Raw genomic sequence first — 18,356 nt, 5'->3', positions numbered from 1 at the left:
TCGGATGTGATTTAATTAACTTAAACAGTGTGTTGTTCCTGCTGTCTTCTGCATCCTGTAGCAAATGCTCCTTGAAATTTCTTTTAATTTAGCTATTATTATTATTATTATTAATGTTGTTGTTGTTATTTGCCTTACTGGTGATTAAACCCAGGCCCACTCTACCACTGAGCTATATTTTTAGCCCTTTTTATTTTGTTTTTAAATTTTGAGACAGGGTCTCGCTAAGTTCCCCAGGCTGGTTTCTAATTCCCAATTCTCCTGCCCCAGCCTCCCTGGTTGCTGGGATTACAGGCGTGTGCCACCGAGGCTGGCTAACTTTTATTTTTATAAAGTTGTGTAGGCATACTGCTTACAAGAGTCAGTGCCCCACTTCCTCTTCCCTAGAAATGACCACTGTCAATCCCTGTAGTTGACCCTTCTACTTTTCCCTCTGTTTGTAAAGACGTTACAGTGCTACTTGATATTTGGGTTCTCGGTCTTATCTATCATTGGCTTCCCTCTGTGTACAAAGGACTTGGATCCTCAGCCCTACTCCCCAGTGCTCATGTGCCTACTCTGTCTCTGCAACCTCTCTGTACTATAGCTACATGGTGTGTTTTCATAGTGGGTTGCCTGTTGCTTCATTCTTTTTGATAAAGATGACTTCGGCTATTTTTTTGTGTGTGGTTGCATACTATTTTTAGGATTGCTTTTTCTTTGTCTATGAAAATTTCACTGGTATTTTAATAGGGATTACATTGAATCTGTACTAGAGTTGATTTTTATTTGTCCTGGATCAGGTTATATTTTCCCTGGTACCAGATCTTTTTTGTTTGTTTGTTTGTTTTGTTTTCTCCTGGTACTTGGTATGTGTTGTCTGTTTATAGATCAAAGGTTTTTTTAGATTCTGGAAAGTTGTCTTGAATTGTATCTTTATTAATTTTGCTGCGTCCCCCCCTCTCTAGTTTTCTTCTCTGGATACTCTATATTTTCGCCTGTCTTCTGTGTTTCTGTCCTTCTCTCCCTAATTCTAGTTTTTAAAATTTCCTTGTCATTTTGCTCACTTTTCTCCTTCCTGTCTTTAGGATTCTTGTCATAATTTTGAGGTTGGTCCATATTCTCCTGTTGTTGTTATTTTTTTCCTTCTGTTTCAGTTGGATCATTTCTTTTCCTTCATTTCTTTCTTGAACTCTACCAACTTCTATACCTCATTCTCAGTTGTCTTGCCATCTTGTTCCTAAGCTCTTTTAGCTCTGATGTGCACTCTGGTACGTTTTAATAAAAGATGGTGACATACTTGGTTTTTATTTTCTACTGCTCTGGCAGGTTTTTGTTTCTGTTTTTCTTCTTCTTTGAATGCTCCTTTCCTCCCTTGGGTTTCAGTATCTTTGTAGTAGGCCTGTGCTGTCTGCTTTTGGTTTACTCTCCTTGGAGTGAGATGAACTTCTTGAACCAGAAAGCTCATGTGAGGTGGATGCCATGTTACAGGCTAGCAGAAACCTTGCATTTGAGTTTTTAGTCTGCACCACTCCCAACCAATAGATTTGGGTACTGTCAGACTCTTCACTGAGCAAAGCTTCCCTTTCCCACCTCACACAGAGACTGCTTTCTGCAAATATGGCCTCTCATTTCTTAGAGCTAAACCAGGCCAGGAAAGCTCCCATTGCTACCTCTTGCCGTTTCTCTGCTGATGCAGTGAGATGTGCTGCAATTGAAGGTGTTAGACGTGGAGAAATGAACTTTTCTGATTCTTTCTGGAAACTGCTCATGGGGACCTCTTTTCAACTTTCTTCTTCGTCTTCTGGCAGCTCTCCTGCCTGCCCAATGGCTCATCCATCTCCTACTTCCACTGAAAATTGTGTTTTGTTTCTGTTTCTCATTCTCCTAATTGCTTGATGGAGATTTCTGAGAGGATGCAAGTGAGAAGTTCACCTCTTGTCATTTTCATTTGCTCCAAACCACTCTACCTCACTGCCTTCATAAATAGAAGCTGACTTTGGTTATTGTTGTTTTTCTCTATGATGGGCTCTGTGAGGAAGCTTGAGCTCTTGTCTTTAGTGGACTCACTGTCCCAGGCAAGGTAGAGACAAAGCAAGTAGCTGCATAGTGTTTGGTACCTGCCATAGTGAGCAGTATGGATGACACATGCTCAGAGGAGACTGGGAGAGGGAAAGGAGGAGGGGCACTGAGAAGGAGGGTAAAGAGGGAGGGAGGGAGAGAGAGTGGGGGAGAGAAGAAGGGAGAGGGGAGAAAAGGAAGAGAAGAAGAAGTGGAAGAGGAGGGTAGAGAGGGAGGGAGGGAAGGAGAGGGAGGAAGGGAGAAAGAGAGGAGAGACAGAGCCACCTAGGAGCTCCAAGTGGAAAGGGCAGACAGCCCCAGGACGGGTAAGCCTCCAGTGGGAAGGGGAAGAGAAGCAGGGATCAGACCACTGTTTCCTCTCTGCCCTCCAGGGTGACCATGTGTGGCTGGAACCTCCTTCTACCAATAAGACTGAAGTGGCCATCGGGGGCATCATCAAAGAAACAAAGCCAGGCAAGGTCTTGGTCGAGGATGACGAGGGCAAGGTCAGTGTTGGGGGGCTTTGCCCTGGGTCCCCTGTGCCCACCCACCAGGGCCCTGGAGTCTGCTGCCTCTGCTGCTCCCCAACATCAGGGGTTCAGAAGCCCAAGATCTCTGTGGCAGGACAGACTACAGAGGAGTCCTGCCCTGGAGAACATTATGTGTCCTTCTTGGGGAATGTTTCAAGAGTTGCATTCTAGGGAAACTAGGAGAATTAGGAGGGCAGGAAAGAGGGAGGAAGGGCAGTGGAGGCGGGGAGGGCTGAAAGCTGGTGTACAGAGTGAAGGGAGCTGGAGGGAAAGGTGGGTGAGAAACCTGTGGAGGTGAAGGAAGAGCAAAAATGCAGAGGTGAGCGGTGGAGCTCAGGGTGACCTGACTGGAAGCTCACCCCCCACCCCCTCCAGGCAGGGGCAGTTGGTAGCAGAGAGGCGAGGTAGGTTTGCAAGGCAAGCATTCAGCTGGTCACCTCAGTCTAACTGCCCAGCCCAGATGGGCTCCATGGTAAGGTACCTGCAGACATGGCCCAAAGGAGAAACTTCTAGACTGGGGCCTAGAAGCTCCAGATTATGGAAGCCATATGGAACAATAATACCTTCCATTTGCATAATGCTGTATGGTTTTTCAAAAACACCTTTACTGCTGGGTATGGTGGTGCACACCTAAAATCTCAGTGACTCAGGAGTTTGAGGCAAGAGGAGAATCACAAGCTCCAGGCCAGCTGAAACAATTTAGCAAGACCCTGTCTCAAAATTAAAAATAAAGAAAATGACTGGGGATGTAGCTCAGTGGTAGAGCAACCCTGGGTTCAATCCCCAGTACCACACACACACACACTCACACATACACACATAAAAAGTCATTTTTAAAAATTAGCAATTGTTCTATATTAGCCAATATATAAAAAAGAAAATGCATCATAACCAAATGGGTTTACCCTAAAAATTTCCTGCAACATTTGAAAATAAATCAGTATAAGTCACCAAATCAACAGACTAAATAAGAAAAAATATATAATTGTCTTAATAGATGCAGAAAAAGCATTTGACAAAATTCAACATCCATTTGTGATTAAAAAAAAAACACACACACACACTTTTATTTGTACTTACTCCAACAATGGTGAGGCCCCAGATGCAAGCTGACCTCAAATCTAACTTGTAGCTACCAGCTCCTTCATTCCAGTCTAAGATTTGGCCCTAGCCCAGCTACTCATAGACCCCAGGCCCTTGATACATGCTGACCAAAGCCACAGTTGGACCTGATTTTGTCACAGGCATTCCTTGACCTAAACCACAGACTGACCCTGGCCAGAGACTGGCCACCTGCCCCAGGTCAGCTGATCTGTGACCACATGAGTCACCTTGTGCCTGGGAATGTGGAGAAGTAGGGTGCTGGGGGCTGGTGCACATGAAGGCTGCCCCTCAGGGGAGTCTGTGCCCATCATTCCAGGAACACTGGATCCGAGCAGAGGACTTTGGTGCTCTTAGCCCCATGCACCCCACCTCGGCTGAGGGTGTAGATGACATGATCCGCCTGGGGGACCTGAACGAGGCAGGCATGGTGCACAACCTCCTGATCCGCTACCAGCAACACAAGATCTATGTGAGTCTCCCTATCCTATGTCCATCTGGGAGCCTCCCACAATGGGGAGAGTGGTGCATGAGGGGATCTGGAGCCAGACACCACTCCCCATGTCCTCACTGTATGAGGTGGCTGTGTACCCAACCTTTCTCAATCTCTGCTCCCAATCCAAAAGCAGCAGGGATCATACCCTTGAGGAGAGAAAGCTGGTGTGTGCTGACAGCACAGTGCCTGGCACACAGCAGGAGCCCTTGTCTCCGCCTGTGGCTAAGTAAGAATCTGCTCTGACAGGTCAGGAGGACGCTGAAGGACAATGGGATGAGCATAGCCTCTGTTCCCACCCCCCAATTCGTAGGCATGTTGCAAATAGGGTTATCTGACAGAGGATTCCTGCCCTCCTGAGAGTGACATCCAGGACTCCTGTGTCCCTACCTACCAGTTGAGGAGGGCTATGTAGGCAGATGTGGGCCCTACTACCAAACCTGGCAGTGGATAGAGGTTTGCCCAGCGCTAAAACACTCATCCAAGTTTCCCAGGAAAGATGGCATTCCAAAATTGACATCACGACCCACTGGCATTTTCTGGATTCTTCCACAGTGGGTAAGGTTGGGAGAAGTCACTGTCACTGGGCCCCTTGCATGGTCTGGAGAGGTGGCTAGTTTGGCTCTGACTGTCCCTCAGTGCTGCTGGGAGAAGTCTGAGAGTAAGCTGGAGACCCTGAATAGAGGGAAAACTGGAACTGGAGGGGGAAAGAAGGAGCCCTCGAGGGAGGGGCCAGGCAGGGCACCCTGCTTCTGCTCTGAGTAATGTGGATCAGAGCTCCTGAGGCTGATAACAACAATAAGATACACTGAACATCTCATCCTCTTCAAAGTGCTCATGCATGTGTCCTTCATCTGGTCCTCATCACCTTGAAGGCAGAGGATAATTCTGTGTCTTGTGGTGGAGGCTCTCCCTGCCCACCCCCTTAGCAGTTGGACCTAGTTGGGGGCTCCCAATGAGCAGGTGATCCTGAACTGCATTCCCAGGATTGGGACTTGTCCCTGAGACCTTGAGTACACAGAATGTGTTGGGATCAATGAGGGCTATAGCCATTGACCAGCCTTTACAGAGTCCCCTGCAGGAGGTAGGTAGAACCTCATTTTATACATTCAGCCCATTTTTATTGAGCCCCTAATAAGCACCAGGCAGAGTGCTAAACATTTCATCTTATTTTGAACCTGTCCCCTGGAAGCTCACATTCTTGGTGGACACCCCGGCTTCTCTGAGCAGCTAAGAGTCTTCCTTCCTTGCCCAGAATCAAACCCTACTTTCCCCCTAGAGTCAGCTGTCCTGATAACCTTCAAGGGGTGGCACCCACGGCCAAGGCCTGGACCAAATAGCTATTCCCTGGGCAGAGACACTAACCACCTCCTGCTCCCTTCCCCAGACATACACAGGCTCCATCCTGGTGGCCGTGAACCCATTCCAGGTGCTGCCCCTGTACACCCTGGAACAGATGCAGCTCTACTATGGCCGCCACGTAGGTGAGCTGCCCCCACATGTCTTCGCCATTGCCAACAGCTGCTACTTCAACATGAAGAAGAACAAGAGGGACCAGTGCTGTGTAATCAGGTAGGACTCGGGGGCCCCCATGTTTCTGGAGGGCAGAGGGGTCAGTCATTGCCCAAATATCCTGTAAAGGCCCCTTTCCCTAAAGTATGTGTGACCAATATGCTTTTGAGACTAGGGCGATTTAGGGCCTCTTTCTCTCTCTCTCTTTCTATCCCCCTCTCCTCTCTCTCTCCCCCTTCTTCTCTCTCTCTCCCCCCCCTTCTCTCTCTCTCCCCCCCCCTCTTTTCTCTCTCTCTCCCCCATCTTCTCTCTCTCTCTCTCTCTCTCTCTCTCTCTCTCTCTCTCTCCCCCTCCCTCTTTCTCTCTCTCTCTCCCCCTCGGCACTGGGGATTGAACCTAGGGGTGCTTAACCACTGAGTCACATCCCCAGCCCTTTAAAATTTTAAGACAGGGTCTCACTAAGTTGCTTAAGGCCTCACTGAGTTGCTGAGACTGCCTTTGAATTTGTGTAGGGGCTCTTCTAATTCAAATGCAAATACCCCTCTTAAGGGCACACAGTCACCTAGAACTCTCCCAGGATATGTCCCTCCTTTCAGAACCTGGGTTTTCACTGTATCATCAGGGCCTGGGTGGTTCCAGCCTTCAGTAAATGTTTCTTGAGGCAAGAAGAAAGGTGGAATGGCTGCTTTAGAAATGGGCCCAGATGGGCTGGGGGGATATAGCTCAGTTGGCAGAGTGCTTGCCTGTCAAGCACAAGGCCCCTGGGTTCAATCCCCAGCACCACAAAAAAAAAAAAAAAAAAAAAAAAAAAGAATTATAGGCAGGGAAGCAAAATTGGCCAGAGGTTGAGGCTGGGTAAAGGGATTGAGAGAGTTCACCATGTAAACTTTAAAGTATAGGAATTCTGCCTGGGGGTCTTGCAAAAAAGCAGATTTGGATTCAGCAAGGCTGGGTGGAGGGAGGCTGTTTGTCTTTCTGACTAGGTGACAGATGCTTCTGGCCTGTGTGCTACACTTTCATTAGCAAATAATTGAGCCCACTTATTCATTCATCTGTATTTATGGGGCACTGTGCCAGGTGGTTCTGGAATGAGCCAGATCTGACTGTGCCAAGGAGTTTGCAGCCAAGCAGTAAAAAAAGACAAACACATCAAAAACTTCTTCAACATAGTAGTCTGAGGACCACAGGCAGGGCCCATGGTGTGAGATCTCTGCATGAAGAAAAGGTGTCCTTGTTAGATGGGACCAGGAAGCAGGCCTGGGGTGGATATGCAGGAGAGTTGAGAGGTGTTGAAAAAATGTTTTTTCTGTGGACTCATATCCTTGTCCATTCCCTTGGCAGTGGTGAGTCTGGGGCTGGGAAGACAGAGACCACCAAGCTCATCTTGCAGTTCCTGGCCACTGTTAGTGGCCAGCATTCCTGGATTGAGCAGCAGGTCCTGGAGGCCAATCCCATCCTGGAAGGTAAGTGGTCACCCCTGGGGACTTGCCCTCTTCTCCCAGCCCCTAAGATGGAAGACTTCCTTCAGGGGATGACTATAGGGAAAGATGGGATAAGTCCTAATTCTCTAGGCTGAAGTGTGGGGCTCCCAGGCAGCGCAAAAGGGGTTGACTGATGACTTTATAAGTTTACTATGTGTATTTTACACAGGAAGTATTCCTCCTAAAAGGAGCTACAAGATTAGATCAATTTGGGAAATACCAGCTGTGTCCATTTAGGTCTCCTGAGAAGCAGCTGCTGGACTACATATAGTTAGAATTGCCAGGGGTTTATTCAGGGGGTAGCCCTTGCAGAGGATGAATTTGGAGGAAGTAGGAGTAGGCGGGTCAAGGCTTCAGACTGAGATGCTGATTGGATACTTCAGACAGGAAAGAGGACAAGAAGGAGAATCGGGTGAGGAGAAGTTTGGGCTGGATACGTCTCACACACTTGGTTGAAGGTTCTGCTGCCACAATTTTGAAATTCATACTTTTAGCAAGAGGCCCCACAGTTTCATTTTGCAGCAGGCCCACAAAGCTTTGTCAAACCACCGAGGGCCTCTGGATCAAACTGCTCCTTAGAGTAGTTCTGTATTAGATGCCAGTGTCACCCAGGTTCAGTCCCTGGTGAGGGTGACTCAAGAAGTCTGTGACCTCAGTCCCAAAGCTATCAACTGCTGTACAGCACAGTCTCTCATTTCTTTATGACTGAGATAGGTTTTACATACAATAAAAATTCACTTTTTTCAATGTACGATTTTATGATTTTTAATAGACTCACCCATTCCCATAACCCCCCCATCATAATTATAATATAGAATATTTCTGTCACCCTTCAAAATTTCCCACAAGTCTCTTTGTGTTAATCTATCTTTCCAGCCCCAGCCCCTGGAAACCATGAATTTGGTTTTTTTTTCCCTCCTGAAGTTTTATCTTTCTCAGAATGTCAAAGAAGTGAAATCACCCAATGTACCATTGCACCCAGCCAACTCATTCCTTTTTAATGTTGAGTAGAATTCCATTGTATGGAGCTACCAGAAGTTTGTCTGTTCATCAGCTGATGGGTACCTAGGTGGTTTATAGATTTTAGGAATTATGAATAGAACTTCTATAAACACACACAGGTTTTTGTGTGAACATTTTTTTTCCTCTTGGATAAATATGCAAGCGTGTAACAGTTGGCTCAAATAATGAGTGAATCTTGCAACTTGGTCTGAAACTGTCAAAATGGTTGTACCACTTTGCTTTCCCACCAGCAGAGTATGAGAGTTCAGGTTGTTCTGTCCTTGCTGGCACCTAGCATGGTCAAGGAGATCACCGCTCTGATGCGTGCTGTGTGGTACCCACTGTGGCTGTACTCCCATTTCCCCAGGGACTAATGATATCGAGCATCTTTCAGGGGCTTAATTCCCTCTGTATATCTTCTCTGGTGAAGTATCTGTTCGATTCTTTGGCCTATTTTTAAAAATTGGTTTATTTCCTCATCAATGAGTTAATTGTCTTTTGAATCTCTTAATGGTGTCATTTGCGGGACATATGTTTTAAATTTTGATAAAGTTTCATTTATCATTTTGTTCTTTAATGGATTATGTTTTTGATGTAGGATCTAAGGAATATTTGCCTAAATCCAGGATTTTCTCTTAGTTTTTTTCTAGGTGTTCACACTTTTAAGTCTTAGATTTAGGTTTATGATCCAGCTTTAGCTAATTTTTTTCAATGGAGCAAGATACAAGTAGCCTCTTTTCTCTTTTTCCCTCCCTTCTTCCCTCCCTCTTTTTGTGTGTGAATAGCTAAATGTTCCAGGTCTATTTGTTGATGACTGATTTTCTTCATTGACTTGCCTTTGCACCTTTGTCTAAAATCAATTGACCATACATATTTGGGTCTATTTCTCTTTGCTCTGTTTGTTCTATTACTCCCTGTCTAACCTTTACCAAAACTATACTGTCTTGATTTCTGTAACTTTGTGGGAAGTTTTGCAGACAGGTAGCATGTGTCCTCCAATTTTGTTTTGTTTTTCAAATTGGGGTATTCTAGGTCCTTTGCTTTTCCATATACAAGTTAGAATCAGCTTGCCAACTTTTCTTTTTTTGTGTGGTGCTGGGGACTGAACCCAGGTCCTTGTGCTTGACAGGCAAGCACTCTACGAATTGAGCTATATCCCCAGTCCCAGCTTGCCAACTTTTACAAAATATTTCTATATCAGATTCTTTTCGGAGGAGATACCTGACCAGTTCCCTGTGACAGCCACTCTGGGTTCAATACATTAAATAAATTTCATAACTGGCTCTTTTCAGAGGCTTTGCTGTACTTTTGGATTCACGGAGAGAAGGGAGTATATGGTGTGGAGAGAGAGAAGAGAGAGAGTTTTATTCCTAAACCAGTTTCACTAAGGAACACTTTTCTTCATCAGATGGTGGTATTTTCAGACTGCATCCAGCCCATTAGTGAGACATGTAATCAGTCTTTTAGAACAAATAAACTACCACAGAATAGAAAATACCCAGGACAGATATACCTACCCTGTTTGCAATAGCCTAAAACAAAACAAAACAACAACAACAACAACAAAAAAAAAACCTTGGGAATCAATCTAACAAAGAGGTGAAAGACCTCTACAATGAGAACTACAGAATACTAAAGAAAGAAATTAAAGAAAATCTTAGAAGATGGAAAGATCTCCATGTTCTTGGATAGGCAGAATTAACATTGTCAAAATGGCCATATTACCAAAAGTGCTATACAGATTCATATGCAATTCCTATTATCCCAATGTCATTCTTCATAGAAATAGAAAAAGCAGTCATGAAATTCATTTGGAAAATAAGAGACCCAGAATAGCCAAAGCAAAAACTGCATGGTATTGGCACCAAAATAGACATATAGATCAATGGTACAGAGTAGAAGACGCAGAGACAAAATCACGTGAATACAGTTATCTCACACTAGACAAAAGTGCCAAAAACATACAATGGAGAAAAGATAGCCTCTTCAACAAATGTTTTGGGAAAACTGGAAATTTATATGTAACAAAATGAAATTAAGCCCCTATATCTCACTCTGCACAAAACTCAACTCAAAGTGGATCAAGGACCCAGGAATTAGACCAGAAACCCTGTGCCTAATAGATGAAAAAGTAGACCCAAATCTTCATTATGCCATCTTAGGACCTGACTTCCTTAACAAGACTCTTAAAGTACAAGAAATAAAATCAAGAATCAATAAATGGGATGAATTCAAACTAAAAAGCTTCTCAGCAAAGGAAGCAATCAATAATATGAAGATAGAGCCTACAGAATGGGAGAAAATCTTTACCACACATCAGATAGAGTGCTGATCTCCAGGATCTCATAAAACTTAATGCCAAAACAAAAAACAAAACAAAACAAAAAAAGAAAACCCACCAAATAACCTAATCAACAAATGAGCTAAGGAACTGAACAGATACTTCACAGAAGAAGATATACAATTGATCAACAAATATATGAAAAAATGTTCAACGTCTCTAGCAATTAGAGAAATGCAAATCAAAACTACTCTAAGATTTCATCTCACTCCAGTCAGAATGGCAATTATCAAGAATATAAGTATGTTGGTGAGGTTGTGGGGAAAAGGGGACATTTATACATTGCTAGTGGATCTGCATATTGCTCTTGTTAAGAACTGCACCAAATATTTTATTTTAATTATGTGCATGCAGATGTATGCCATCGACCTAAATAACAGAGTCTCCAAGGAATACTGAATTTATTCACAAGTGGCAGAGTATTACAATCCAGCACATGTGGAGACCATACACATAATCCAAGGAGGTTCAGGCAAGAAGAAGCTTTTACAGGCAAAAGAGAAGTACATGTAATTTGTTTGAAACAGAAAGTATTGGTTACAGGGGCTTATCTCATCTAGTAGATGCACATCGACATCTACTTCAATGCCAGCAGGGTGATCGAGGGTGTATGCATCGAGCAGTTCCTCCTGGAGATAAGAGTGTCAAGCAGGTGTGTTTGTGCGTCCTAACAACTGTCCTTTTGATTTATGTTGCAAGACGCAGTTTGGAAACCCCTTGGCAAAAGTTCTAGTGACAGACATATAGGGTCAGGAATGTTTCAAGGATTTTTTGTAATGGTTCTCATCAGAGGCACGTGTTCCCGACAGCCCTCCTTCATGGTCTCCCAGCTTCATTGTTTATTTTTTGACTCAGTTTGACACGAGTGACTCCATTTTGATTCTAACAACTTTCACATTCTGTAGTAGAACATAGTACAAAATAGCTTTCTCACTGTGGGACACATCCAAAGAGCTTGCAGTAATAACTCCACAAAAGGCACTTTGGATCATGCTACAACCCAGATGCTTCTTACTCTGACTACTTTATCTGTCCTCTGGCCAGGTCAGCTCATGTCCCTCTCTCTGAAAGCTCGCCCTCTCCATCTACTTTACAGCCTGAGCCATCTTTCTAAAATGCAAATCTGCTCCCACACTCCCTCAGGAGCCCTTCTGCCTCCCCCATCACCTGCAGAACTAATTCCCAAATTCTGAGCCTAGCATTTGGGCTTTATGCTACCTGGCCCCACCCACTGGCCCTGTCCTCCTTCCACTGCTTTTCTCCTGACCTGTGCTCTGCAGGCACATGGGTGCCTTCTGACTGCCAAGCTTTTCCTGCACTTCCCCTTCCTCTCTGTGGCATGGCTGCCTGGGGTGACCCTCCTCATCCTTCGATTTGGACTGGCACCTCCTCTGAGAGGGCTACCCAGACGGCTTCTCTAAAGACTACCCAGATGACCCCTCTAAAAGTAAATCTTCTCTCCTTTTTTCATGGGCATCACCTGCTCACCTTCAGCCTTTGGAAACGCCAAGACGGTCCACAACGACAACTCCAGCCGCTTCGGGAAGTACATCGACATCTACTTCAATGCCAGCGGGGTGATCGAGGGTGCATGCATCGAGCAGTTCCTCCTGGAGAAGTCCCGGGTCTGCCGGCAGGTGAGGCTCTGCCATCCCCAGAGCCCTCCAGGAGGGTCCCCTTCCTCGCTCTCACATCCCCATTCCTGGGTGGAGGGAGCTTCCCACACCCCATGGGCCCCCTGAGTATTCCAGCAAAACAAATGACAGGATTTTCTATCATTCATTTGAATTTTTGAATTTTTCAACCATATAATTTTCTTCATTCTTTGGTGCCACAGTGCCTCACCTCACTAAAATTAGTTTGGAGGCTGGGCCAGTGACCAAGTGCATTTTCAAGTGTGTTGGGACCATGGCAGGGGAAGCTGGTTGATGGTGTCCAGAGGCCTCAATGACCAGGAAATCCTGGCTGACTGTCACCCAGAGCCCTGTGCTCAGAAAGGCTCACACTTGGTTCAGTGTTTTGCTGTTGCCAACTTGAAATTCTTACTCTTCAGCAAGAGGTCATGCAATTTCACATTATAGTGGTCCACAAATCACACAGCTGATTCTGAATGGCAGGGATGCCAACGTGTGACACCTACAACACAGAATTGATGCAGTCTTATGTGTGTGCACCTTCTCACATAATGGCATAACCCCAAATGTGTATGGGTGTGCATGTGAACATACACACACACACACACACACACACACACACACACACACACACACGCAAACATGAAGGTCCAGCGGGGGAAATACTACCAACAAAAGGGGCTGGGGCCACGTGTGAGGGGGAGAGATACCTTGGCACCATGGGAAGCTGGAGAAAGAAGTAATTCCCCCTGCTTCTCTCATTTGCTTCTCACAACAACCATGAGATATCTTTATCTCCATAGCCCAGATAGGTTATGTAGTTTGCCAGGATCGTGAAGCTAGCATATGATAAAGTCTCTCTGACTCCAAGGCCTCCTCTTCCCAGAAACACTGCCTTCTTCACACAGTGGTTGGCAAAGTTGTAGAATTTGTCATACAAAATAGTACTTTGGGTGGGAAACTTCTAAAGGAGGCTAAAAATAAGCCCTGTCCATCATAAGACACCAATTAAAACATGGCATGGGCCATGGGTATAGCTTACTGGTAGAGCATGTACTTAGCAGATGCAAGGTCCTGGGTCCCATCTCCAGCACCAAAACAATAAAATTGAATTAAAAATATGGTATATTACACTTTAGGAAGCTGGGCAGAATTACAAAGAGGGGAGGAACACCAAGAAACAGATGCATAAAAAGGAAGTTGAAAAACAACAAGTATAAGTTTATATAAAATAAAATAACTATTCTAGATATAACTAAATGCCTTTAATATCTAGAAGGAACACAGACTTCTGAGGAGGAAGACCAAGGGATTTCAAGCTGGGGGAAGCAGAAAGGAAACTCAATTCATAATACTATATACTTCAGATGGATTAAATATCTACAAAGGAGTGCATTTATAAATAGTGTTTAAAGAAATACAAGGCCTGAATAAGCTGTGGCTGTCAGGTGGGTCACAAAAATGACTGCAAAGTGTGTGGGATTGTGAGTCAGAGTCCTGCAAGACCTTGGGGACAGGCAGCTTCAGGTCTGGGAGAAGCAGTCCAGAAACGGGAAGCTCAGGGTAGGGGATGAACAGACCCTGGAGGCCCAGAATGAAGATGGCAGGAAGGCCAGGCCAGCTTTTGGATCAATGCCAGAGCCACACCTGACTGGGAGACCTTGGAACTAAAGCTGGGACAGTGGGAGGGTTGGTGGCTTCAGGGAACTTGCTGACAAGCCTCTTGGGAACACACACTCCCAGGCTGCGGAGGAGCGGAACTACCACATCTTCTACTGCATGCTCATGGGGATGAGTGCCGAGGAGAAGAAGCTGCTGAGCCTGGGGACACCCTCTGAGTACCACTACCTGACTATGGTGAGCCCATCCTGCCCATCCCACTGCTCAGCTGCAATCAGAGAGACAGAGGAAAGGGTCAGGGCCCCCCAAACCTTGAATTTCCATAGCTGCAGAAATTCCCTAACTCTAGCTGGGCTTCTGAGGCAGGGCTGATGGTCCTCCTTACTCTTACCTGCCCCAGCTCCTTCTGTATTTGGAATCAACTTTTTACTGCCAGAGACCTGCTCTGGACAGCATGCCTTCTCCTACCCTTCTGCCATCTTTACTTTGGGAGCCCCTAACTGATCCTGTGGTCTTTCCCCACAAACCTCACCTTCCTTTGGTCCCCTGCAAATCAAAAGGCTCCTGATACTGTGAATTCTGGAGAGTCATCCACATGTCTCCTGCTCCGGTCCTGGTGTGTGTCCTCAGAACATTAGCTTCCAGAAAGCAGTAGCCTTGCTCACCACTGTGTCCCTGCCTCCTGGGATAGCACTGCACAAGCGGTCACATGCTCACATTGGCTGACAAGAGAATGGATGCATTCCACCCCTTGGATCTCTCTCCTGCATGACCCACTCTCCTGTGGTCACTGCCTCAAAGCCTTCATCAGCCCTTGCCTGGACCATGACAGTAGTTTCCTCACCCCAACCCCCATCATCCCATCTGTCATCTACCTGTGGCCAAAGGAATCTTCCTATGGTGGTAATTTGATCTCTGATGACAATTATTTGGTAGAAGCCCAAGCTCCTTGGCATGGTTTCCATGTCCTTTCAGGATCTGACCCTCGGCCCACTCTCCCCTTTCAACTCTGATCCCAGCCTCCTGGCAGACCCTGCCCCTGCCTCCCACTTTGCAGCCTTGCTTCTGCCATCACCACCTAGGGCTGATTTGAAGATCAGACTGGAGCCAGCTTAGGCTCCTCCTCCTGCAAGCCTTCCCCACCTCTCAGTGGGAATGGTCCTGGTTTCTTGGGTCTCAGCACCAGTAACAGTCCATGGCATGGTCACTTGCTTCCTGCCTGTCCCTCCTAGATGCATAGCACCCAAAGTGGGATCGGAGCTCACCATTTCTGAATTCCCAGCAAGTAACACAGTGTCTGGCTTATGGTGAGCCTTGGGAAGTGTTTGTTAAAGGGATGAGCCCACAGTGTTCCACAGAGGCAGACAAGGCAGTGCTGAGCATAGAGAGATGACAAATAGGGACTTGGAGAAGGGGACAAGGGACAACTGGCCCAAGGTCACCCTCTGGCCAAGTGCCAGCAGTAGTGGCAAGGCTCAGGCAAACTTTTATCTATTTTTCTGAGCTTATGCCTGGATGTGACCCTTAAGGAGCCACTCACAGCCTATGAAGTATGACTTTTGGAGCCTTTGGCTGAGTCTCTGGGGTGTCAGGCCTTGCTGGCCTCTGGATGGAGGTGGGACATGAGCAGCCCCATTAACTGAGATGCCCTTTTTCACAGGGAAACTGCACTTCCTGTGAGGGGCTCAATGATACCAAGGACTACGCCCACGTTCGCTCAGCCATGAAGATCCTTCAGTTCTCCGACTCTGAGAAGTGGGACATCAGCAAGCTGTTGGCAGCCATTCTCCACCTGGGGAATGTGGAATTTATGGGTAAGGCTGTTTCGGCCACAGTTGCACCCTTGTGGAGGAAGAGTGGGGTGACTGGGACAGTAAGGGGAAGAATTCTCCGGGGATTTTTACCAGAAGGGCCCACAGGTCATGGGGTCCAACCCGGTTCTGGAAAAATACATATGGAAAATGTAGCTGTGATTTTGAATAGCTCCTAGAGTTATAGAAGGAGACATCAAACCCCAAAAGTAAAGACTCTGATCAGTTACCCCCACCCAGTTTTAGCTGAAACCCCAGAGGACTACACATTCAGGGTGAGGATGAATCAGTGTAGACAAATCCACACACAAAATTTCAAGCTGGTTCACAAGCAACAAGATGGTTTGGGGATTGAGGTGTCCTGACCTGTCAGTACTCCCAAGCACCTAACCGAAGTTACTAACAATCCTCTCTGGAAGGAATTAACAGCAACATGAATTACTAATGATTTCTTCTAATAATATTTCAAATACAACATGAAGCATGTGCCCAGAAATAGGAACAAGAAAACAGATACCATGAGCAAGTGCCAGCAGAAATAATAAGTAACAGAAATATCACAAAGATTTCAGATATTGGAATAGTTGGACACCAATAAGAGATCTACTTTGCTTGCTGTGTTCAAGAAAAGAAAAAGCTGAGTAAAAAAAAATTTAGACAGGGAACTGGAAACTCTAAAAAGTGATATTACATATTTTAAAAGAAGCCACACAGAAATTCTAATATTAAAAAACAACAAGACACTGGGTGCAATGGCACATGCATGTAAACCCAGCAGCAATTCAGGAGGCTGAGACAGGAGGATTGCAAGTTTGAGGGCAGTCTCAGCAACTTAGTAAGACTCTCAGCATCTTAGCAAGACCTGTGACAAAAGTAGCAAGGCTTGGGGATGTAACTCAGGGGTAAAGTGTCCCTAGGTTCAATCCCCAGTACCAAAACCAAAAATGACATCAAAATCAAGAACTTAGTGGATAGGTTTAGCAGCTGAGGGAATGTGTGAGCTAAAAGAAAAGTCAGAAGAAGCTCCAACAATAAGGCGCAGAGAGGCATAAAGATGAGACTATGAAAGAGCAGGTAGGAAGTGTGGCGGATGCAGATAGAAGATGCAGCAAACCTTTCACTGGAGAGCCACATTTGAAGGGAGTATGACTGGTTCTGGAACTAACCAAAGGCACTGATTCACAGAGCAGTGGGGTCCACAGGGAAAACATGAACTGGGACCACAATCTCATATCATACCGGAAAGCCAACTGTGGCGAGTGGTAGTTAGGGTGGCCTGTCACCTACCAACCAAACTGGGCCTTTCTGCCAGGGAAAGTGCATGCTGACCAGAAGTGGGTATAGGATGTGGAAGAGTGTCAGAAACATGATGTCATGAAAATAAACAGAAGAATATGGGCGCTGAGGTCACACTTAGACATGACACTCAACACAGGCAAAACTCCATGTACATAATAAGAAGATGGAGAAAAAGCAAGGAAGAGATTGTCATAAAAGTTGGGCAAGTATTAGCTCCAGGGGAGAGCAACACCACCTTACAAGGAGAGGACCAATGGAAGACGTTGGCACTGGCAGGGACTGTATTTGGCTTTAGTTGTAAGGCATTGGCCTTACAACAACATACTTTTTTGTTTGATACATTTTATCTGTATGTTTTATTTCACAATTTTTCTAAGTTTATAGAAGATAAATAAACAGCATCCCCACCCCCAGCATGGCAGGTACACAGTGGCTCAGAGAGAAAGAACTTGAAGTAGATAGGTGGTCAGAGACTATTGCTTACAGTCAGCACTCCATTCATGCTTGCTTCATTAGATTGGATGAATAAATGAATGCCCAGGTGTCTATGGACAGTAGAGTGGATCGAAGGTGACTGACTAGTGGCTCATCTCCTATAATAGGTCCCAGTCAGGCACTGCCAGTGCCAGTGCCAACTGTGTATCCCAACTTAGTCCAAATAAACCCAGGATTCTTCAAACTTCCTTTTCACCCAGAACCATGATCTCATCAGACAGAAGGAACTATGGTCCCTTACATTCATTCATAGCTAAGATGCTAGTGATAGGGGGTCACCAGGAACATTCACCCCCTCCATGGTGGCCAACCCCCAGGGACAGTTGTTGCAAGGTGTGGATTTGGGGCTGCCCTCTGTCCCACCACTTTCCCATTCAGGGTTGCTGCCTCTCTCTAGCTGCGGTCTTCGAGAACCTGGACTCCTCTGACGTGATGGAGACGCCTGCCTTTCCCATCATGATGAACTTGTTGGAGGTACTAGGCTATTGTGCTTGCTAGCTTCCACTTTTGTGAGAGGCTAGGGGGCTTGGGCCCATAGACTCCTGAGGCCTGATTCTCATAACCCTGTCCAGGAGCCCACCCCTGCCTCCCTTCCCTCTCCTGGGCTCTAAGCTCAATCTCTGTGCCCTTCTGCACACTGTGACGCCTGAGGGTGGGCATCAGGAAGGGGACCATTTGAGCCAATCCCTAACAAAGCAGTAAAATGACCATTGTAGCCTTAATTTGTGCTTCTTCCTCTGTCCAGTGTCCCCTCCTGTCCTTCAGTGGCCCACCATGCAGCATCCTCACTCTGCCACATTCATCCCTAACTCCTCACTCGAGCACCTAACCCCACACCCATCAGAGTATCTCTGTCCTGTGTCCTTGTCCCCCAGGACTTCTCCAGGAGTGTGTTATTTTGGGAAAGTGACATGTGTCACATGTGACTTTGAGTCTTGAGAGTCTTGTGACTCATACTATCAGCCCTTCACATTATTCCAGGGAGCAAAAGGAGCCT

General features: G+C 45.9%; 1 protein-coding gene across 1 annotated transcript in view; it reads left to right on the top strand.

The window, feature by feature from the left end:
• Positions 1-18,356, top strand: part of MYO7B (myosin VIIB) — a 72,322-nt gene that overhangs the window by 10,830 nt on the left and 43,136 nt on the right. The window contains exons 3-10 of the mRNA XM_079130545.1: positions 2,433-2,546; positions 3,991-4,143; positions 5,552-5,736; positions 7,018-7,139; positions 11,995-12,137; positions 13,878-13,991; positions 15,415-15,568; positions 17,757-17,833. Coding sequence (XP_078986671.1) covers positions 2,433-2,546; positions 3,991-4,143; positions 5,552-5,736; positions 7,018-7,139; positions 11,995-12,137; positions 13,878-13,991; positions 15,415-15,568; positions 17,757-17,833 — 1,062 coding nt within the window. The remainder of the gene's footprint in view (positions 1-2,432; positions 2,547-3,990; positions 4,144-5,551; positions 5,737-7,017; positions 7,140-11,994; positions 12,138-13,877; positions 13,992-15,414; positions 15,569-17,756; positions 17,834-18,356) is intronic.

Source organism: Sciurus vulgaris, assembly GCF_902686455.1.
Source record: "Sciurus vulgaris genome assembly, chromosome: 3".
Classification (NCBI taxonomy): Eukaryota; Metazoa; Chordata; class Mammalia; order Rodentia; family Sciuridae; genus Sciurus; species Sciurus vulgaris.
Note: the sequence above shows the minus strand (reverse complement) of the source record. Positions and strands in the feature narration are given on the sequence as shown.